This window comes from Hyla sarda, chromosome 3, assembly GCF_029499605.1.
Source record: "Hyla sarda isolate aHylSar1 chromosome 3, aHylSar1.hap1, whole genome shotgun sequence".
NCBI lineage: Eukaryota > Metazoa > Chordata > Amphibia > Anura > Hylidae > Hyla > Hyla sarda.
In genome coordinates, this window is record NC_079191.1 from 171374169 (window position 1) to 171392929 (window position 18761).

At 43.9% G+C, this 18761-nt stretch overlaps 1 protein-coding gene across 4 annotated transcripts in view; it reads left to right on the forward strand.

The window, feature by feature from the left end:
* Window positions 1–18761, forward strand: part of TNK2 (tyrosine kinase non receptor 2) — a 305681-nt gene that overhangs the window by 140847 nt on the left and 146073 nt on the right. For 2 of the 4 annotated variants that reach the window (XM_056565498.1, XM_056565497.1), the window contains exon 3: window positions 2738–2855. The exons of the other annotated variants lie outside the window; for them this stretch is intronic. Coding sequence is in view for 1 of the 2 variants with exons in the window: in XM_056565497.1 (XP_056421472.1) it covers window positions 2784–2855 (72 nt within the window). In the remaining variant the exon portion in view is untranslated. The remainder of the gene's footprint in view (window positions 1–2737; window positions 2856–18761) is intronic. 4 annotated transcript variants of the gene reach the window in all.

Genomic DNA, 18761 nt, shown 5'->3' on the forward strand with positions numbered 1-18761 from the left:
TCAGGGCCCTTTTCTGGTGGGTCTTCTTTCGGTTCCCCATAAAATGCACCAGAGGGCAAGCTAAAACTGGGGTGTGGGACCGGAGCTCAGGTCACACACGTCCGCACTGCAGCATGGCAAACCACGCCCCCCTTAATTTTTTAGTTTTAATGGGGCATTCCACCCATAGACATCTTATCTCCTATCCAAAGGATAGGGGATAAGATGTCTGATCACAGGGGTCCTGACAGCTGCTGCTTCAGTCTTGCAAAAGCTGGTTTCCGGGACTGGAGACGTGACGTCAAGCCACGTCCCCTTGTGACCTCACTTCACACCCCTCCATTCATGTCTATAGGAGGGTGTGTGACTTCTTCCTAATATGCCAGCTGCCTGCCATTCAGCAAAATATTCAGCAAATGCTGTATGTGTGACCGTACCCTAAAGAGATTTTCAGGTTATTTTTAATAAATACATATGCTGTAAATTAAAATCTAAAACACTTAGATACAATAGTTACAATGATTAATCATTTCCCACAGCTATCTTTCTGGAAAAGCCACTGCTGTATTTAATTTATATGGTCGCGCTACCATGCCATCAAGGTTCTGACATGCAGATGCTCATGTGCCAGCTCATGGATGGGGGTTTTCCTTAGTGAGGGCCTTGGGCAAAACCTTATTGGGGAGATTTATGAAAACCTGTCCAGAGGAAAAGTTGACCAGTTGCCCATAGCAACCAATCAGATCTCTTCTTTCATTTTTGAAAAAGCCTCTGGACAGGTTTTAAAGGGGTACTCGGGCGATAAGACATCTTATCCCTATCCAAAGGATAGGGGATAAGATGCCTGATGACGGGGATCCCGCCGCTGGGGACCCCTGTGATCTTGCACCCAGCACCCCATTAAAATCAGTCCCCGGAGCATGTTCGCTCCGAATCTGATTACTGGTGATCACGGGGCCGGAGCATTGTGACATTGCCACGCCCCCTCCCATAGGCTTGCATTGAGGGGGCGGAGCGTGATGTCACACGGGTGGAGCCGTGATGTCACAATGCTCCGGCTCCGTGATCGCCAGTAATCAGACCCGGAGCAAACATGCTGCGTGCAAGATCACGGGCGTCCCCAGCAGCGGGACCCCCACGATCAGGCATCTTATACCCTATCCTTTGGATAGGGGATAAGATGCCTTAGCACCAGAGTACCCCTTTAATAAATCTCCCCCTATATGTCTTATATATGCTTAACCACTTAATGGCACAGTCCATTTCAGCATTGAGGCCTTTTTAAAGCCATACCTCTTTTTAATTTTTTCATCCACAGACCCATATGAGGCTTGTTTCTTGCGTGACCAATTGTACTTTGTAATGACATCTTTCCTTATATCATAAAATGTATAACGCAATAAAAAAATAATAATTTGTGGCAGTAAATTGAAAAGGAAAACACAATTTCGCACTGGGGGATTTTGTTTTTTACGCAGTCAACTATATGGTAAAACTGACATGTTTACTTTATTCTGTGTGTCAGTGTGATTAAAACAAAACCCTCATTTACATAGTTTTTCTATTATTGTACTGCTTTAAAAAAAAAAAAAAAAGTCAAGCTTTTTTTTTAAAACAAATTACCGTATTTATCGGGGTATATCACGCACCGACCTATAACATGCACCCTCATTTTACCAAGGGTGCGTGTTTACCAATTTTTTACTCAAATATCCTTGGTAAAATGAGGGTGCATGTGTGTGCATGTGTATACCCCGATACACTGTTTCTGACCCTGCAGAAGCCCCCAGGAAAGGCAGGGGGAGAGAGGCCGTTGCTGCCAGCTTCTCTCCCCCTGCCTTTCCTGGGGTCTAGAGCCCTGCTGCCGCCGCTTCTCTCCCCCTGCTATCGGCGTTGCTCCCCTTCTCTCCCTCTGGCTATCGGGACAGCGGCGCCGATAGCCAGGGGGAGAAAAGGGGCAGCGGCACCCATTGCCGGCGCCGCTGCCCCGTTGCCTCCCCCATCCCCGGTTGTATAATTACCTGTTGCCGGGGTCTGGTCCACACTGCTTCAGGCCTCCGGTGTGCGTCCCCTGCGTTGTTGCTATGCGCTGCACGGCGCGGCGTAATGACGAGTGACTATACAACCAGGGATGGGGGAGGCAATGGGGCAGCGGTGCCGGCAATGGGTGCCCCTTCTCTACCCCTGTCTTTCGGCGCCGCTGCCCCATTGCCGGCGCCCCTTCTCTCCCCCTGGCTATCAGCGCCGGCAATGGGGCAGCGGCACTTATCGGCGTATAACACGCAGATAGACTTTAGGCTAAAAATTGTAGCCTAAAAAATGCGTGTTATACGCCGATAAATATGGTAAGTATGTTTAAAATTCCCCTATTCTGATCCCACGTAACTTTCTTATTTTTCTGTATATGCATCTATAGGGGAAATTTTTTGCTCTTTGATCTGTAGTTGTTATTGGTACCACTTTCGCGTAAATATGACTTTTTGATCAAGATGTGATGTCAGCAAAACATTTTTGAGTTTTTTTGGTTATGTTTATGTCTTTTACTGCACGGGACCATCAATATTCTATTTAACTAGTTTGGCAATTTGCAAACACACAGATACCAAATTTGTTTGTTTCATTATTTATTTATTTATTGTTATTTGTAAAATTAGAAAAGGGGGGAAATAATGATTATTGTGGAGGGACTTATTCACATTTTTTTTTATTATTAACTTATAACTTATTTTTTTCTTTTATAATTTTTTATTTTCTGTAGGGGACTTTTTATAACTATCTGTTAATGGTTATTACTATTCAGGACTATGCTATGTGATCGGTTTAGCCTTCCAGAAGGCAGACCATACGAAAGGATGCAGCAGAGCGGCACAAAACAGGTAAGAAGAGCCCCAGCCACCATCTTGACTCATTGGACCCTGGCAATCATGCTGCAGGTGGCCCTACAAGTCTCACAAAGCCCTGCAGATGCTTAAAGGGGTATTCCAGGATTTTTTTTATTTGACTATGCTACAGGGGCTGTAAAGTTAGTGGAGTTCACAATATAGTGTCTGTACCTGTGTGTGATGGTTTTCTCACAATTCTTCTGTGATTTTCACTCCAATATTTATTTTTAGCAGCATACAAAATGACTGTTGTCTCAGTTTTTCCCCAGCTTGCAATGCGGCCGAGACCTGACCTCACTAGTCAGCTGATGTCAGGGAGCCTGTCTGCTTCAATGGGTGGAGCGATAGCTTGGTGGGAGAGAGATCAAACTGCAACTGATGCAACAGCTGTAAGCACCCTGATTGAAAACAACAGGTCTTTTGATGGATGCAGCTCATTTATGTTTCAATGGGTGGGGTGGCTGATTGTGTGGGAGGGAGGAAAATGGAATTGTGGGATTTGTAGTGAAAAAACTAAAAGTCAAACAGGAAATACCAGTTGTCAAAAAGCTAGCCACAATATTATGGTAATCTCACAACATTTAGCCATTTAGCCCCAAGACAAGCGCAGATCCTTAAGCATGTCCATTACTGTCTGCCAGGTACGTACTAAAATCACCTTATGGGGGATAACCCCTTTAACATGCTATATACTGAACTGTTTTGTCCAATAAAACCAACAGACCCCATTAAAAGGGTTATCCATCATAAGGTGATTTTAGTACTTACCTGTCAGACAGTAATGGACATGCTTAGGAAGGATCCGTGTTTGTCTTGGGGCTAAATGGTTATGTTGTGAGATTACCATAACGCTGTGGCTAGCTTTTGGTGAACTGGGTATTTCCTGTTGGAAATCCCACTGTTAAACTACAAATCCCATAATAGCTTTATTTGTAAGTGTGAGGTAGCTCTTTTTCCTCATAGACATCAGCCACGGCACCCACTGAACCAAAGGTGTGCTGCCTGCCATGCTTTGCTGTGAACAATAGACCAGTGTTTTCTAACCAGGGTGCCACCAGCTGATGCAAAACTACAATTCACTGCAGAATGATCATCTTCCCACCCAGCAGTCGCTCCACTGATTGAAGCAAAGACAGGCTCCCTCTGAACACCTGACTAGTGATGTAATGTCTCGGGCTGCACTGCAACCTGGGAAAACCTGAGACAAAAGCCATTTTGTATACTGATAAAAATAAACATTGTGGCAAAGGTCATATAAGAATTGCAAGATCACCATCAAACAAAGGTACAGACACATTATTATGAACTACACTAACTTTACAGCCCCATACTATAGTCAAATAAAATTAAAATTAAAAAAAAAATTCTGGAATACCCCTTTAAAGTCATTGGGGTCCAAGGAGAGCATTTGGTGTTCTATGTGTAACGGACCCACTGGTGCCGCACATTATCAGAGAAGAACAATGGAGGAGACTGGTGTAAACACAGCTTTATCTATTATCACATTACAAGACTCCTCTTTATGTGCTCTCTATCTGGAACTCTTATTGTACCAGACACAACCTCTTATCTTGCTATATTGTTACTGCAGTAAGATGTACAGTATTTTTTCCCTAATTATAAATATTAAATTTATTATCTCCCTAATTATAAAGCCACAAAAAGTTATTTAATAACACATTGGTTGCAATAGCTGTTGCTAATTGGTAACTAGTGTCTATGGGTTTTATGTTGATTTGTGCCTTTGAACAGCTCTTAGTGTTTACTTTATTCAATCTATGGGACTTTAATTGCCAGGTATTTGTGGTAATGGTTTGTAAAAAAAAAAAAAAAAAAGTATTGTGAGGCACCTTCAAAAAGAATGGTAGGCATGATCCGACACCACTTATTGCATCACTCCGGCACTAATTTAGGTCCTCGTCATCTCCAATATAAATACCTCAGTATTTCATTTTAGCTGTTTATATTGAGGAAACAACAATATTGATAAAGGGAATGTATCATTTAAACATGATCTATTGGTAAATTGAAGATTTTATGTTAACCCCTTAAGGACCAATACAAGTAAACCTGTACGCCCCTGAAAGACCAGGCCTGTTTTTCAAATCGGGGATGACTGATTTTATTAGAGAATGACTCTGGTAACGTTTTGCCAATCACAATAATTCTGACATAGTTTTTTTGTCACAAGTTGTCCTTTGTGTACATAGTAAAAGTAAGCCGATATCATTTGTAGTTTTTTTTTTACAATGCAAAAAAATTATGAAATAAAATAAAAATAAAAAAAGATTTTTGTGATATTTTAACACTAATAGGTTGCATATATTTATACTTTCTGACCAAATAGTTTATGAAACTTATACTTTCAGATGTCTACTTTATTTTGATTGAAAGCATTTCTTTTTTTTCTTTTTTTATTAACATTTTAAAAGAAACCCAACAATGTAACTTGAAATTTAGAAAATTTTGAAAAATTTTAAAAGTACATTTTTTTTATGTGCTATGCAAGGTTTGCAGAAATTTGAAGTTGGTAGAACATAGGAACTCTCCCCCTTCAAATTACCCCATTTTAAAAACTAGACCCCTCACAAGGTATTTGCTAGGGGGGTACAGTGAGTATGTTAGCACCATAGTTTTTTGGCAGAAATTATTACAAAGTCAGTGTTAAAAATTTGAAATTGAAATTGAATTTTTTTCACAAATGCATCATTTGTGGGACATATTTTTTGTACATCGCTTCTGATATTGAAAGAAATGCACCCTATATTTTATTGAGCTGCTCGACCCGTGTTTGAAAATACTCCCGCTTAGGCCATATTTGGTTCCTTGGCCGGGTGGTAGGACCCAGAAGGAGAGAAGCGCCATTTGGCTTTCAGGGCATAAGTTTAGGCCGAATGGATTATAGGCCGCACTTCATGCCTGCAAAGGGATTTAGCTTCCAGGACCGTACAGAACCCCCACAAGTGACCCCATTTTGGAAACTAAACCCCCTAAAGTATTCACCTAGACCAAAAGTGAGTACTTTGACTCCTTTTTTGTGTGGCTGGAATGGTTACAGTCAGTGGAAAAATTTATATTTTCAGCATATTTCACACCGCAGATGCCCCCGGCAGTCATAAGGGCGAGATCACTGCTGCGGCTGGGTAGCTCAGTGTGTCCGCTCATGACTGCCGGTGGTAAATCCGCTGCTTTGTGTGGACACACAAAGCTATCCAGCCGCAGTAGGGAGCTCATTATTGTGTCTGCTGGCGGGCATCTGCAGCATGTAATATGCTACGGATATGCGCCAGGTGATCCTACACATTATACATTTTTATTTTTAATTATATTTATTAATTTTTTATTTTATTTGTTATTTTATTTGTTATTTTATCTTAATTTTTTTACACTTTTTTTTAACCATTATTGTTTCTACACTTTTATTTATTTTAGATTATTATTTTTTACACTTTTATTTAATGCTTTGGAATACTTAGTATTCCAAAGCATTGCAGATATATGCTGCCTGCCTCTGGTACGTCCTGACCCCCGGCTGCCTAGGTAACATGTAGCACCTCGTGATCGTTGCGGGGTGCTACAGGAGAGAGACAGAGGGAGCCCCCCTCTCCCTCAAAACTCCTTACAGCTTGTGGTCGCTTCTGACCGCAGCTGTAAGGGTTAAACTGCCTTTTAAACTGGCTCTGTACATAAACTGATTGTTGGTATTAAAGTAGTTAATTGTTTCTGTTCTCTCAGATAGACCTTTAAAGGGGTACTCCGCCCATAGACATTTATTTCCCCTATCCAAAGGATAGGGGATAAGATGTCTGATTGCGGGCTATCTTGCTGCTTGGACCCCATGCGATCTCCAGCCCGGCACTCTGTCGTTCTGAACATATATGTTCAGAATGCCGGTTTTGCTAGACTTCGGGCAGCTGTGGTTGTCACGCCCCCCTCATTTACGTCTATGGGAGGGGGCGTGATGACTGTTTTTGCTCGTAATCTGGCACGGGGTGGAGTTCGCTCCGTGCAGCAGATTACTGGGGTGTCAGGCCAGAGATTGCAGGGGATCCCAGCGGCCAGATCTGTACATCTAAAACTAAAGTAAAATGATTAGCTTAGTGGAGCTGATCGGGGACATCGCAGTGAAAAAAAAAGTTAAAGAGGTACTCCGCTGCTCAGCGTTTGGAACAAACTGTTCCGAACGCTGGAGCCGGCGCCGGGAGCTCGTGACGTCATAGCTCCGCCACATCATGGCGTCCCGCCCCCTCTATGCAAGTCTATGGGAGGGGGCATGACAGCCATCACGCCCCCTCTCATAACTTACATTGAGGGGGTGGGGCGTGCAAGTGCAATTTTGCGAAAATTGTCTGGGTCCTTAAGGCCAAAATGAGTCCTTAAGGGGGTAAAGACCTTTTGTAATATGGTTGTTTACACTTTTTTTTTATAATTAATATAGAAACGGCTCCTGAAAATTCCACCACTAGGAGTCCCTATACCTACTGGGACACTAACCAGTTCTGCAACAGCATCAGACTTGTCCATGAGTTATGGACAAGAGATGAATCATGGACAAGACTGCTTGAGCAGACACATCAATCACCTCCCACCACCACAAGGGTGGGGCACGCCCCCTTTCCCTGAGAGGATTTCAAACACTGTGAGTTAATGAAAATTAATATAGGTGATAGAGGCTTAAAAATAGATGTATATGGTCAGGATTAGGTACTGAGTAACATTTTTTTTTCTTTTTTTTTTTGCGGGATCTGACAGTTATACTTTAAACCTTTATTAGGGGAGGGGCTTAATCACATTCATTTATACATTTTTATCTATTGGATATATGCATTAAAACATAACTTTTAATATAAGTATTAAAATCACACCACAATATAAAGGGAGATCCCAAGACAAAACAAGTATGTCCTACCTAAAATTAGGAGGGGTTCTGTACAAAAGAGAGGTGACTGTTTTTTTTTTGTTTTTTGTTTTTTTTATTTTAAGTATTTATTTAGATTTTGCAATTTTAAAGAACATACAACACCAACAAGGTGAAACAGAGAAATAACAGTCTCCACAGGTCCCAGACACCAGCACCATTACAAATACAGGAATTCAAGGAAGGATTAAGCACATGCCATCAGCATAGAAGGGCTATATCTGAGACCCAACTGGAGAAAGGCCCAACACGGACAGACAAATACAGACACTCGCACATGCTCACATCCCGGAAACCACTCACTTATGATAAGCCTCCGAGAAAGTGCTAGGCCCCAAAGACTGAAGGAGAACATAGGACTGAGTAAGAGGAGAAAGGTCTGTGGTGCCATGGAGAAGTTCCACTTCAGAAAATTCAGGAGTAAACGTCAGGGAGCCAAACTGTGCCTGAACCTCATGCCTAAAAAAAACGCATACCTATAAAAGGCATTTCCAGGGATGCCATTACATTCCTTCATGTCCGAAAAGGTTAAGAAAACCTGATCCTCTCCAAACAGGAGGATCACAAATTTGACTCCATGAGTTCCCCAGAAGCCGGCTTCCTGTAACCCATTCAGGTGTGGAAAATGCACATTCCCCCACAAAGGGTGCCCTAGGAGATACCAGTGGTTGCGGAAATTTACTCAACACCATGGACCACACTTTAGCTATTGTCTGAAATAGGAATAAAAAAAGATGAGTGAGTATGGTACCTATAGAGTAAGTTAGTAAGAGCTTCGTAGGAACCCATAAGCGCACCAGCCAAGGCAGTAGCAGAATTCGAAAGAGCCAGGTCGATCCACCATGCTGCATAAACCAGTTGGGAGGCAAGAAAATAATTATAGACATCAGGGGCGGCCAGGCCACCATGCCGTTTAGGGGCTTGGAGGAGAGCCCGAAGGGAGCCAAATGAAAAAGATAGAAAAAATTAGGAAGGTAAATCATTTTAAATAGGTTAAGCCTGCCGGCTAGGGACATGGGAAGCGAGAACCAAGCATTCAACCGTTCCACAGTAGAGCTCACAAGTGGTTCCAAATTCAGATGGAGATACTCCGCAAGGGTTACCGTAACCTCCACCCCCAGATATCTAAAACAAGGAACTAACTGCAGACCCGCTGGAAGAGGAACCCCGGGCGAAAGCTCCAACAGGGAGGACTTAGCCCAGTTGACCTGCAAGCCTGAAATTCAACCAAACTGGTCAAGTAGGTCAGTTAAAGACAGGAGAGAACCCTCTGCATCCGCCAATGTATCATCTGCATATAGGGATACCACAAATAGTGGGATCCCTACATATGGCCATCGCTAAAGGCTCCACCGCAAGCGCAAACAGGAAAGGGTACAGTGGACATCGCTGCCTCGTCCTGCGCACTAAAGGGAAGGGTGCAGAGACATCCAAATTAGTGCGAATGTGGGCCCTAGGGTTATCATATAACAGGTGGACCCAAGAACAGAAATGAGGACCAAATCCAAGTGCTCCCAGAACCTCCAAGAGATGGGGCCATACTACAGAATCAAAGGCCTTGTAGACATCTAAACTAACTTCCACTCCAGAAGGAATTCCGGCCCCCATCGCCACAATATTAAGTTGTAGGTACTTAACATTAACATCTGTAGCTCTACCCGGCATAAACTCAGTTTGGCCAGGATGAATGACACCATGAGGCAATGACACCATGAAGGCGAGTAGCCAGCACCCTAGCTAAAATTTTTAGATCAACATAGAGAAGGGAGATAGGTCTGTAAGAATAAGGTAGCAACAGATCCTTACCAGACTTGGGGAGTACAACAATCAAAGCCTCCCTCATAGAGCCTGGAAGAGAGTCTGTGACAGCCACCGAGTGAAACAATCTAAGGAGTATAGGGGCCAGCCTCTCCTCATTCATCCTGTACCAGACACATATCATCCGATCCAGACCCGGGTCTTCCCAAAAGGTAGGTCACGAATAGCCTGACTCACCTCTTTAACTGTAAAAGGAGCCTCCGCCTGTGCCCAAATAAGAATGGGAAGGCATAGGTGTTGAAGAAAAAAATAAGAATTTCCCCCTGACAGGGCTGAACAGGAGCAGAATATAAAGAGGCATAGAGTTAATCATCTGGGGATCTGACACCACAGCACCATCATTACCCCTGATACACGGAATAGAGACGGCTGGCCAACTAGTATTGCCAAATAAGCCATCAACTTCCCATTCTTGTCCCCAAACTCAAAAGGGCCGCCTCCCTGTCTGCCAACTGCAACTGGATCCTATCCCTCTGAACCACCAAAAGAGACCTCTGGGCCCTAGCCCATGCCTTCTCATTATCTGGAGAGGGATCCCTGACATACTCCGGCTCCAAAGTACTCACCTCCACTTGCAACCCAGCCTCAATAGCTGATCTAAGCTTCCTCTGGCCCGCCACTCCCGCTATTAAGGCACCCCGTATCTTGGCCTTATAAGCATCCCACTGAACTAAGGGATCAGGATGAGAAGCATTTTGCTCCCAGTACTCAGCATGAGCCACCCCCAGTGGCTCTACCACTGCCTCAGCCTTCAACCAGCTCGATTGCATGCACCAAGTACGGGAAGGGGGACTAGGGCCTAAGTTGAGGACTACAAGTACAGCTGAGAGATCCCCCTAGTGGTGTAGGTAACATATCTTAACGCTTGGAGGAGATCCTCAGAAGACAGGGCAAGATCTATGCGAGAGAAAGGACCTATGGGCCTCAGAGTAAAAGGGAAATGCAGTCGCAGTCGGGTACTTCCATCTCCAGAGTTCGGTCAGGCCAGGTGCCAATTAGTAAAGGAAGGAGAGCCAGGGTCAGCAGCAGTGGTGTGGTCGAGCTGGGGATCTGGAGCCACATTAAAGTCACCTTTATAAAGGACTGGGTCAGAAGGAAAAGACAACAGTTTATTAGTAATCAGTTCCAGCACAGAGACCTGAAAAGGAGGAAGCACATAAGCAGAGACAAGAACAAAGGAAAAAGAGCCGAGAGAACAGTGCCATATCACAAATATTCCAAAATGGTCACAAGCCACCTGGGAAACAACCAACGGCAAAGATTTAGTAATCAGAACAGAGACATCCCTAGCATAGTTAGAGTAGGAGGCATGATAACCCCGTGCTATCCAATCCCTTTTCATGGCAAGAACCTTCTGGCCCATTATATGAGTTTCTTGCAGACATATATTATGAGCAGACTGACGTTCCACAAAGTCTAAGCATAAGGCCCTTTTTTAATTTGGGGTTAAGCACCCGCACGTTCCAGCTAACAACTTTTAGGGTTCCCATCATCATAAACAGGTAAGAGCAAATACAGGAAGGACCAAGAGAGGGCCAAAGCACCGGGACCACACATACCACTCACATCCAACACAAAAAACGACAGGGCACAAACATAAAACACAAAAACAGATTTGAATAAGCATAAAGAAAACATTCCCCAAAACTTCTCTGTCTAGCACTAAACGGACAGATTAAAAACTCTATGCCCTAACACAGTGCAGACTTATACCCTAAATGCAACTACCACAGGGTGTTAGAAGAATGCCTAGTAAACTGATCAACTAATACCAGAACCCTCCCGCCACCTCACCATTAACACTAAAATGTCCGGTAACTAAGGAAAATGACCCCCAGAGAACCCCTAAGGAGAACCGGAACCTATGGAGATTCATGGGGCAAACTAGCTCCCTAAACAAGGGCAAATGAGAAGAGAGCACAGTCCCGGGTAGAACAGTCCAGTACAGTTCAGTCCGTAGGTCTGACAGGTGGGGCCGCATCAACCCAGTGGAGAGCCTCAGTCAGGGAGGTGAAGAACTTAGTGGAGGCTCCATCCACCACCCTCAAGCAAGCAGGATACAGCATCGAGTAGCGGTAGCCCTTTGTACGTAGCTTTGACCGGACCTCAGTGAATTGAACCCACTGCTTGCGCAACTCCACGGAGAAGTCCGGATAAAAAGATACTCTGCTACCACCACAGATGACCTCCCCCTTAATTCCCATCTCACGAAGAACAGCATCCATGTCTTTGAAGTGGAGAAGTTTCTCCAGGAAAGGGCACGGAGGACCCCCAGGGGAGGAGGCCAAGCCAATACTCTGTGTTCCCTTTCAACAGAGAAGTAAGGAGAGAAGATATCCACTGGAAGAGTCTCCTTCAGCCATGTTTCAAGGAACAACACAGGGTCATTCCCTTCTACCTTTTCAGAAAGGCCTACAAGGCGAATATTATTGCGCCGTAAGCGATATTCCATATCATCCATGTGGCTCAGGACTCCTGTCACCTGGCGCTGAAGGGAAGCGACTTGATCCAGCAAAGGATGGACAGTATCCTTTGTCCTAGAGACCCTTTGCTCCACCACCTCAGACCGCTCACGTATCTTTTAAGTCTTATGTCGTAAGATAACAAACTCCTGCCGCAGTCCATCAACCTTGGACATCATAATCGCTTGACAAGAGGTAAAGGCAGCCAAAAGTTCAGAGAACCTCTGGTCCATTGTAACAGCATCGTACGAAGGCCTTTCAGGGGACTGTTGCTGTGGAGGAGTTGGAGATCCCTCAAACAATAACAGCGGAGGATCAGGAGAGTCGCCCCTAGGAGGGTCCAGATTTCTAGAGAACTGGCTAAGCGCTTTCGCCGCCTGCACAGAGACTTTAGCAGCAATCGGGGTCTGAGCACCAGGGTCCCAGTGGGACGGACCACAAGAACGGGAGGACCCATCATCAGAGGAGGCATCCTCATCAAAAGTCGGCCGAGAGGCTTAAGGTTTTAATTTGGATTTATTATTTCTGTCAGCAGAGAGCACTATGGTCAGACTGGAAAGAACTGTACAGCTTCCTCTGCAGCTAAAGCAGCTGATTAGCACTTGAAGGCTTAAGATTTTTTCATAGAAATCTGTATAACTTTTTGGCACCAATTGATTTAAAAACATTTTCTTTCCCTCCAGCGTAACCTTTTAATTCCAGACATCAGCGTGATCACCATTGTCTGGCATTAGCGGTAAGTCCAGGCTGATAGCAGCTGTTTCTCACCAGCTTTGAAGCAAGCTCAGCTCCTGTGTCCTCTAAGGGTTCAGTGGTTTTTACTTTATTTTTAACACCACTTTTTGTTACTTTAAAGTCTATAGTGACTTATGAAACACACTTTAGACAAAATGCTTTTCCAATTCAGTTTAGCTGTTTTTACATGTTCTTTTTATTCAACATGCTGTAGGTGTGAGATTTCCTCTTTTATTTTTTAGAGGCATTTTAAAATTTTAAAGAAATATACGGATTGGTTGCTGTTGGTTTCTGCACCACTTTTGCTCTGCACATGTTCTCATAACTGACCCCCATGGTGTTTAGGGGAAAACATACTAAAAAAAAAAAAAAAACATGCTATAAATGTCTGTAAAAGACTAAGTTTCCACTTATTTTTTTGCAAAAACGTACAAAAAGATACCAAATCTGCCTCATGCTGGTGGCCAGATGTTAGCTGCAAGCCAATAGAAAAACACAAAATGCCTTTTTCACTTGGCGTTTTTCAGTTTGGCGTTTTTTAAAATCCTTTTGGCGTTTTTTCACTTTTTTGACGTTTTCCTGCTCCTTGGCAGTTTTTCAAAATCACAACATGTTGAGACTATGGTATTTTTTCACTGAAATCGTAACGTTTTTCTCCTACAGAAGTCTATGGGAGTGAAAAAACGGCAAGAAAAACACCATGTGGGTTTTAACTATGGGGTTTTTGCAGCCACTTTTTATTCTTTTTTGGACTTTAGCGATCCAAAAAAAAAAAAGATGAACATACCTTTTTTTAGGTACCATTAAAAAAAAGAAGATACAGTAGGGATGGAAAAAATAGAAACGCAATTTGCATTTTTTATAGCAACAATTTTTTTTATCAACTGGTGCCAGAAAGTTTAATAGATTTGTAAATGACTTCTATTAAAAAATCTTAATCCTTCCAGTATTTATCAGCTGCTGTTATGATCCACAGGAAGTTCTTCTCATTTTGAATTTCCTTTCTGCCTGACCACAGTGCTCTCTGCTGAAACCCCTGTCTATTTTAGGAAGTGTCCAGAACAGGATAGGTTTTCTATGGGGATTTGCTCATACTCTGGACAATTCCTAATTTGGACAGAGGTGTCAGCAGATAGCACTGTGGTCAGGGAAAAGGAAATTTAAAAAGAAAATAACTTCCTGTGGATCATAACAGAAAGGGGCCATTTAATTGTAAAAATAATGTATTTTTTATAATTAATTTTGTTAAACTTTTTATTAGTAATGTATTTTAGTTTCCGTATATACTTGAGTATAAGCCGACCCGAATATAAGCCGAGGCCCCTAATTTCACCACAAAAACCTGGGAAACGTATTGACTCGAGTATAAGCCTATTGTGGGAAATACATCATCCCCCCCCTGTCATCATCCAGACCCCCCCTGTCATCACTGTCATCACCCTCTCTCATCATCCAGACCCCCCCCCCTGTCATCATCACCCCCCTGTCATCATCACCCCCTGTCACCCCCCCTGTCATCATCCAGACCCCGTCATCATCCCCCCTGTCAAACCCCCCTCCTGTCATCATCCAGACCCCCCTGTCATCGTTACCCCAGTCAATATCCCCCCTGTCATCATCCAGACCACTCCCTTCGTAATCATACAGGCCCCCCTCCTTTTCTACTCACCTTCCCAGTTCACTTGGTCCTGTTGCCTAGTAGCTGTAGGGAACGTCCACATTCCAGTGGGGAGGGTGAGCCGCGCCAGCCCTGGACTAGTGACGCTGCATTGATGCCGCCATGCTGGGACGTCTGTGACTAGTTCCGGGGCCGACCTGGAGCGGAGAAGAGGGCCTCCCAGTGAAGATGGACGGCTCAGACCGACTTACCCTTCTCACTGGTATGCGGACAGTCCCCATAGCAAAGATGGACAGGCCGGCCCTCCAGCCCCCCACCCACTGGTATTTATTTATTTTTTGTCCACTCGAATATAAGCCGAGGGGGAGCCTTTTCAGCATGAAAAATCTTGCTGAAAAACTCTGCTTATACTCGAGTATATATGGTATGTGTTTAAAAAAGTGTGTCTGTGTTTTTTACTTTTTTTTCTTAATTTTAAATTTTTTTTAGGTAGTACTACTAATCCCAGCATGGAACAGACTGTTCCATGCTGGGAGGAGTAGTACCTGTACAGATTGCCCTAGTTGTCACTTCTGACACCTGTTGCGATCCTCCTATATAATCTTTAGAAGTGGGCAGCACGGCCACTTCTCCGCTCCCCTGCACTGTACTCTGTGATGTGAAGTTCTCTTCACATCAGAGATTTAAATTTCCCGCTACGAGCTGTAATTGGCCGAATAATTCCGACCAATCACAACTCTCAGCGGCATATACGAATCTGTGATGTGTAGAGAACTTCACATCACAGAAGGCAGGGGACCAGAGAAGTGCGGCCCGCTTCTATAGATTATACAGGAGGTTCGCAGTGGGTATCAAGAGTGACACCAGCTGTGATCTGTCCTTCCCTGCAGGTACTACTGCTCCCAACATGGAGCACACTCTGTGTCATGACGTCACGTGAAGTCACGTCTCCGCCCCCTCGTGATGTCATTCCCCCTCCCATAGACTTGTATTGAGGGGGCGGGCCGTGAAGTCATGAGGGGGTTGGTGCCGTGACTTCACAATGCTCCGGCCCCTGTATCGCCCGTCATTACTCACAGAGCGAGTTTGCTCTGTGTTGTGATGACAGCGGGGGGCCGCAGCCGAGATCACGGGGATCCCCAGTGGCAGGGCCCCCCGATCAGACATCATATCCCCTATCCTTTGTATAGGGGATAAGATGACTAGGGGAGGAGCACCCCTCTAAGGTCAAATCACAGCGGGTGTCACTCCCGACACCCGCTGCGTTCGTCCTTCATCCTTCTGAGATGCGAAGCGGCTTTCTTCTGCCCTCTGCATCTCTGCACTATACTCGGCCAGCCAGTGATGGGAATATAGACTCACATCACTGATTCATATTTCCCTCTGAGAGCGGTGATTGGCTGGCACCATCCGGCCAAACACCACTATCAGCCGGAAATATGAATCAGTGATGTTAATTTCTATACACATCACTGGCCGGCCCAGAGTATAGTGCAGAGATGCGGAGTGCAGGAGAAAGCCGCTCCATCTCTGCAATACAAAGGACAATCACAACGGGTGTCAGGAGTGACACCCAGGGCGATCTGTCTATTAGTAAAGGTACTACTACTCCCAGCAGGGAACAGTTTGTTTCATGCTGGGAGTAGTAGTACTACTACCTAAAAAAAATAAAGAAAAGTTTAAAAAGTAAAAAAAAAAAGCACACACTTTATTGAACACATAATTAAAATACATTACTAATAAAAAATTAATTATAAAAAATATATTATTTTTACAATTAAATGGCCCTTTTATATACATTTTTAATATTGCTGGCTAAATTTATAGGTCCCTGCCCGCCCACATAAATTGGTCCATGTTTAAAAATTAATAAAAAAAATTTGTTCTAAAAAATATACATTTTGTTAAATACAATTTTTTCCATCCCTACTGCATTTTTTTTTTTTTTTTTTTTTTCTTGGTACCCAACAAAATTCTTAAAAGTACGCCAAAGGGGCCAAAAATGCAATTTCAACACAAAGGTAAAAACGCAAGAAAAAAACGCCAAACGCAGGAAAATGCTGTGGCATTTTTCTGGCATTTTGTCTAGCGTTTTTTTTTGGCCAGAGGGGAAAAAAAAGTGGAAACTTGCCTTAAAATGCTTGTAGATAAAAGCACCAAGCCAAAGTAAAATGTCCCAGAAACTGTGAGGGTGGCCAAATGCTGAGAAGCTCATGCAAGATGGGGGAGATTTATCAAAACTTGTTCGGAGGAAAAGTTGCCCATTTGCCCATAGCCACCAATCAGATCGCTTCTTTCAGTTTTAAAAGGGCCTCTGTAAATGGAATGAAGCGATCTGATTGGTTGCAATGGGCAACTGGGCAACTTTTCCTCTGCACAAGTTATGATAAATCTCCCCCGATATTCCTGTAATCTTGTACAAAAACTAAAATAAACACAGGTATTAGTATCTGATTTTAATTGTGTAAAAAATAGGTGATGCATTTCCTGCATTTGAGGATTTTTTCTCTGAAGGCCTTAGATATATGAAGATATTTATACAATAACACTGAAATTAATATACAATCTGGAGACTGAAGCTACTGCTTAATATTAGATTTTTATTGATTTTAGTAACGTATGCCAAGAACCACATGTTTGAGGTGACAGTCTGACTCCTTTTCGGAGAATCTTTGTGTGTCTGATGCTTTGTTTCGTTAGGGAAAGTAATGGTATTGTAACACTCTGTATGAACTCTTCATCAAATAATGTGTCTGGATTTTAGCCAGATAATAGCAAGTATGCAGGCAGTAGGATTTTCAGACTGGAATGGAGCATTGTACAGCAAGAAGCTTGCTTAAATTGGTCACGATGATGTCGACTAAAGCTGGAAAGAAACATGAAGAACAATTCAAAGAGGCTGCTATTGGGTTGGTGCTAGCTAAGGCTGGGTTCACACCACGTTTTGTTAAATACGGCTCCCCTATACGGTTGGGAGGAGGGGGGGCGGGGCTTAATCGCAGCACCCGCACTCAGCCGTATTCGGGAACCGTATTTAATGTATGTCTATGAGCTGACTGGAGTGAACCGCAGCCTCCGGTCGGCTTCGTTTTCGGCCGTATGCGGTTTCCCGACCGCAGGCAAAAATGTGGTCGACCACGTTTTTGCCTGCGGTCGGGAAACCGCATACGGCCGAAAACAAAGCCGACCGGAGGCTGTGGTTCACTCCAGTCGGCTCATAGACATACATTAAATATGGTTCCCGAATACGGTTGAGTGTGGGCGCCGCGATTAAGCCCCACCCCCCTCCTCCCGACCGTATACGGGAGCCGTATTTAACAAAACGTGGTGTGAACCCAGCCTAAGGCTGGGTCCACACTACGTTTTGTCCCATACGGGAGCGCATACGGCAGGGGGGAGCTAAAAGCTCGCGCTCCCGTATGTTACCGTATGCGCTCCCGTATGTCATTCATTTCAATGAGCCGACCGGAGTGAAACGTTCGGTCCGGTCGGCTCATTTTTGCGCCGTATGCGCTTTTACAACCGGACCTAAAACCGTGGTTGACCACAGTTTTAGGTCCGGTTGTAAAAGCGCATACGGCGCAAAAATGAGCCGACCGGACCGAACGTTTCACTCCGGTCGGCTCATTGAAATGAATGACATACGGGAGCGCATACGGTAACATACGGGAGCGCGAGCTTTTAGCTCCCCCCTGCCGTATGCGCTCCCGTATGGGACAAAACGTAGTGTGGACCCAGCCTAACTAAGGTATAAGGTAAACTTCAGCGGGTAGGTGTGGACTTTACCAGACAGTTACTTGGGATATGGTTGCCTAGATAACCCCAATAGATGGCTGTTAGCTGGAAGTAGACACAAAATTTCCAAGATCAGGCAAGCGTTATTTGACGCTATAACAAATTGGGGAACTTTAAGGTGCAAAATCATATGATATTTTTTCAACATGTCATATTGTTTTGTAACTGTACCCCATTATGTGGCAGCTTTTGCCAGATAACACCCCCCATATGCCAGGCCTAGTTCAGCAGTTCCGAATAACATGTGAGATGACCACAGTACTGAATAACACGTGAGCTGACCACTAGTCCCTGCAGCACTAGGCAAGCATATGGTGGGTTTTATCTGGCAAAAGCTGCTTACAGCATAAGACTTATGCTTAGTGTAAAGCTTTTCCATGGAATATATTGCTGCATTAGATTGATGAAGTAAGCAGTGTATTGTGTTAATTATACAAACCTGCAGTATAGTCTGACCGAGCTACTTCATTTATTTGTACTTGACTATATTGACTGTATTTTGAAAGGTGGCAAATGTGTTGCACAAACTTCTAAGCTGAATGGGATTACTTCTA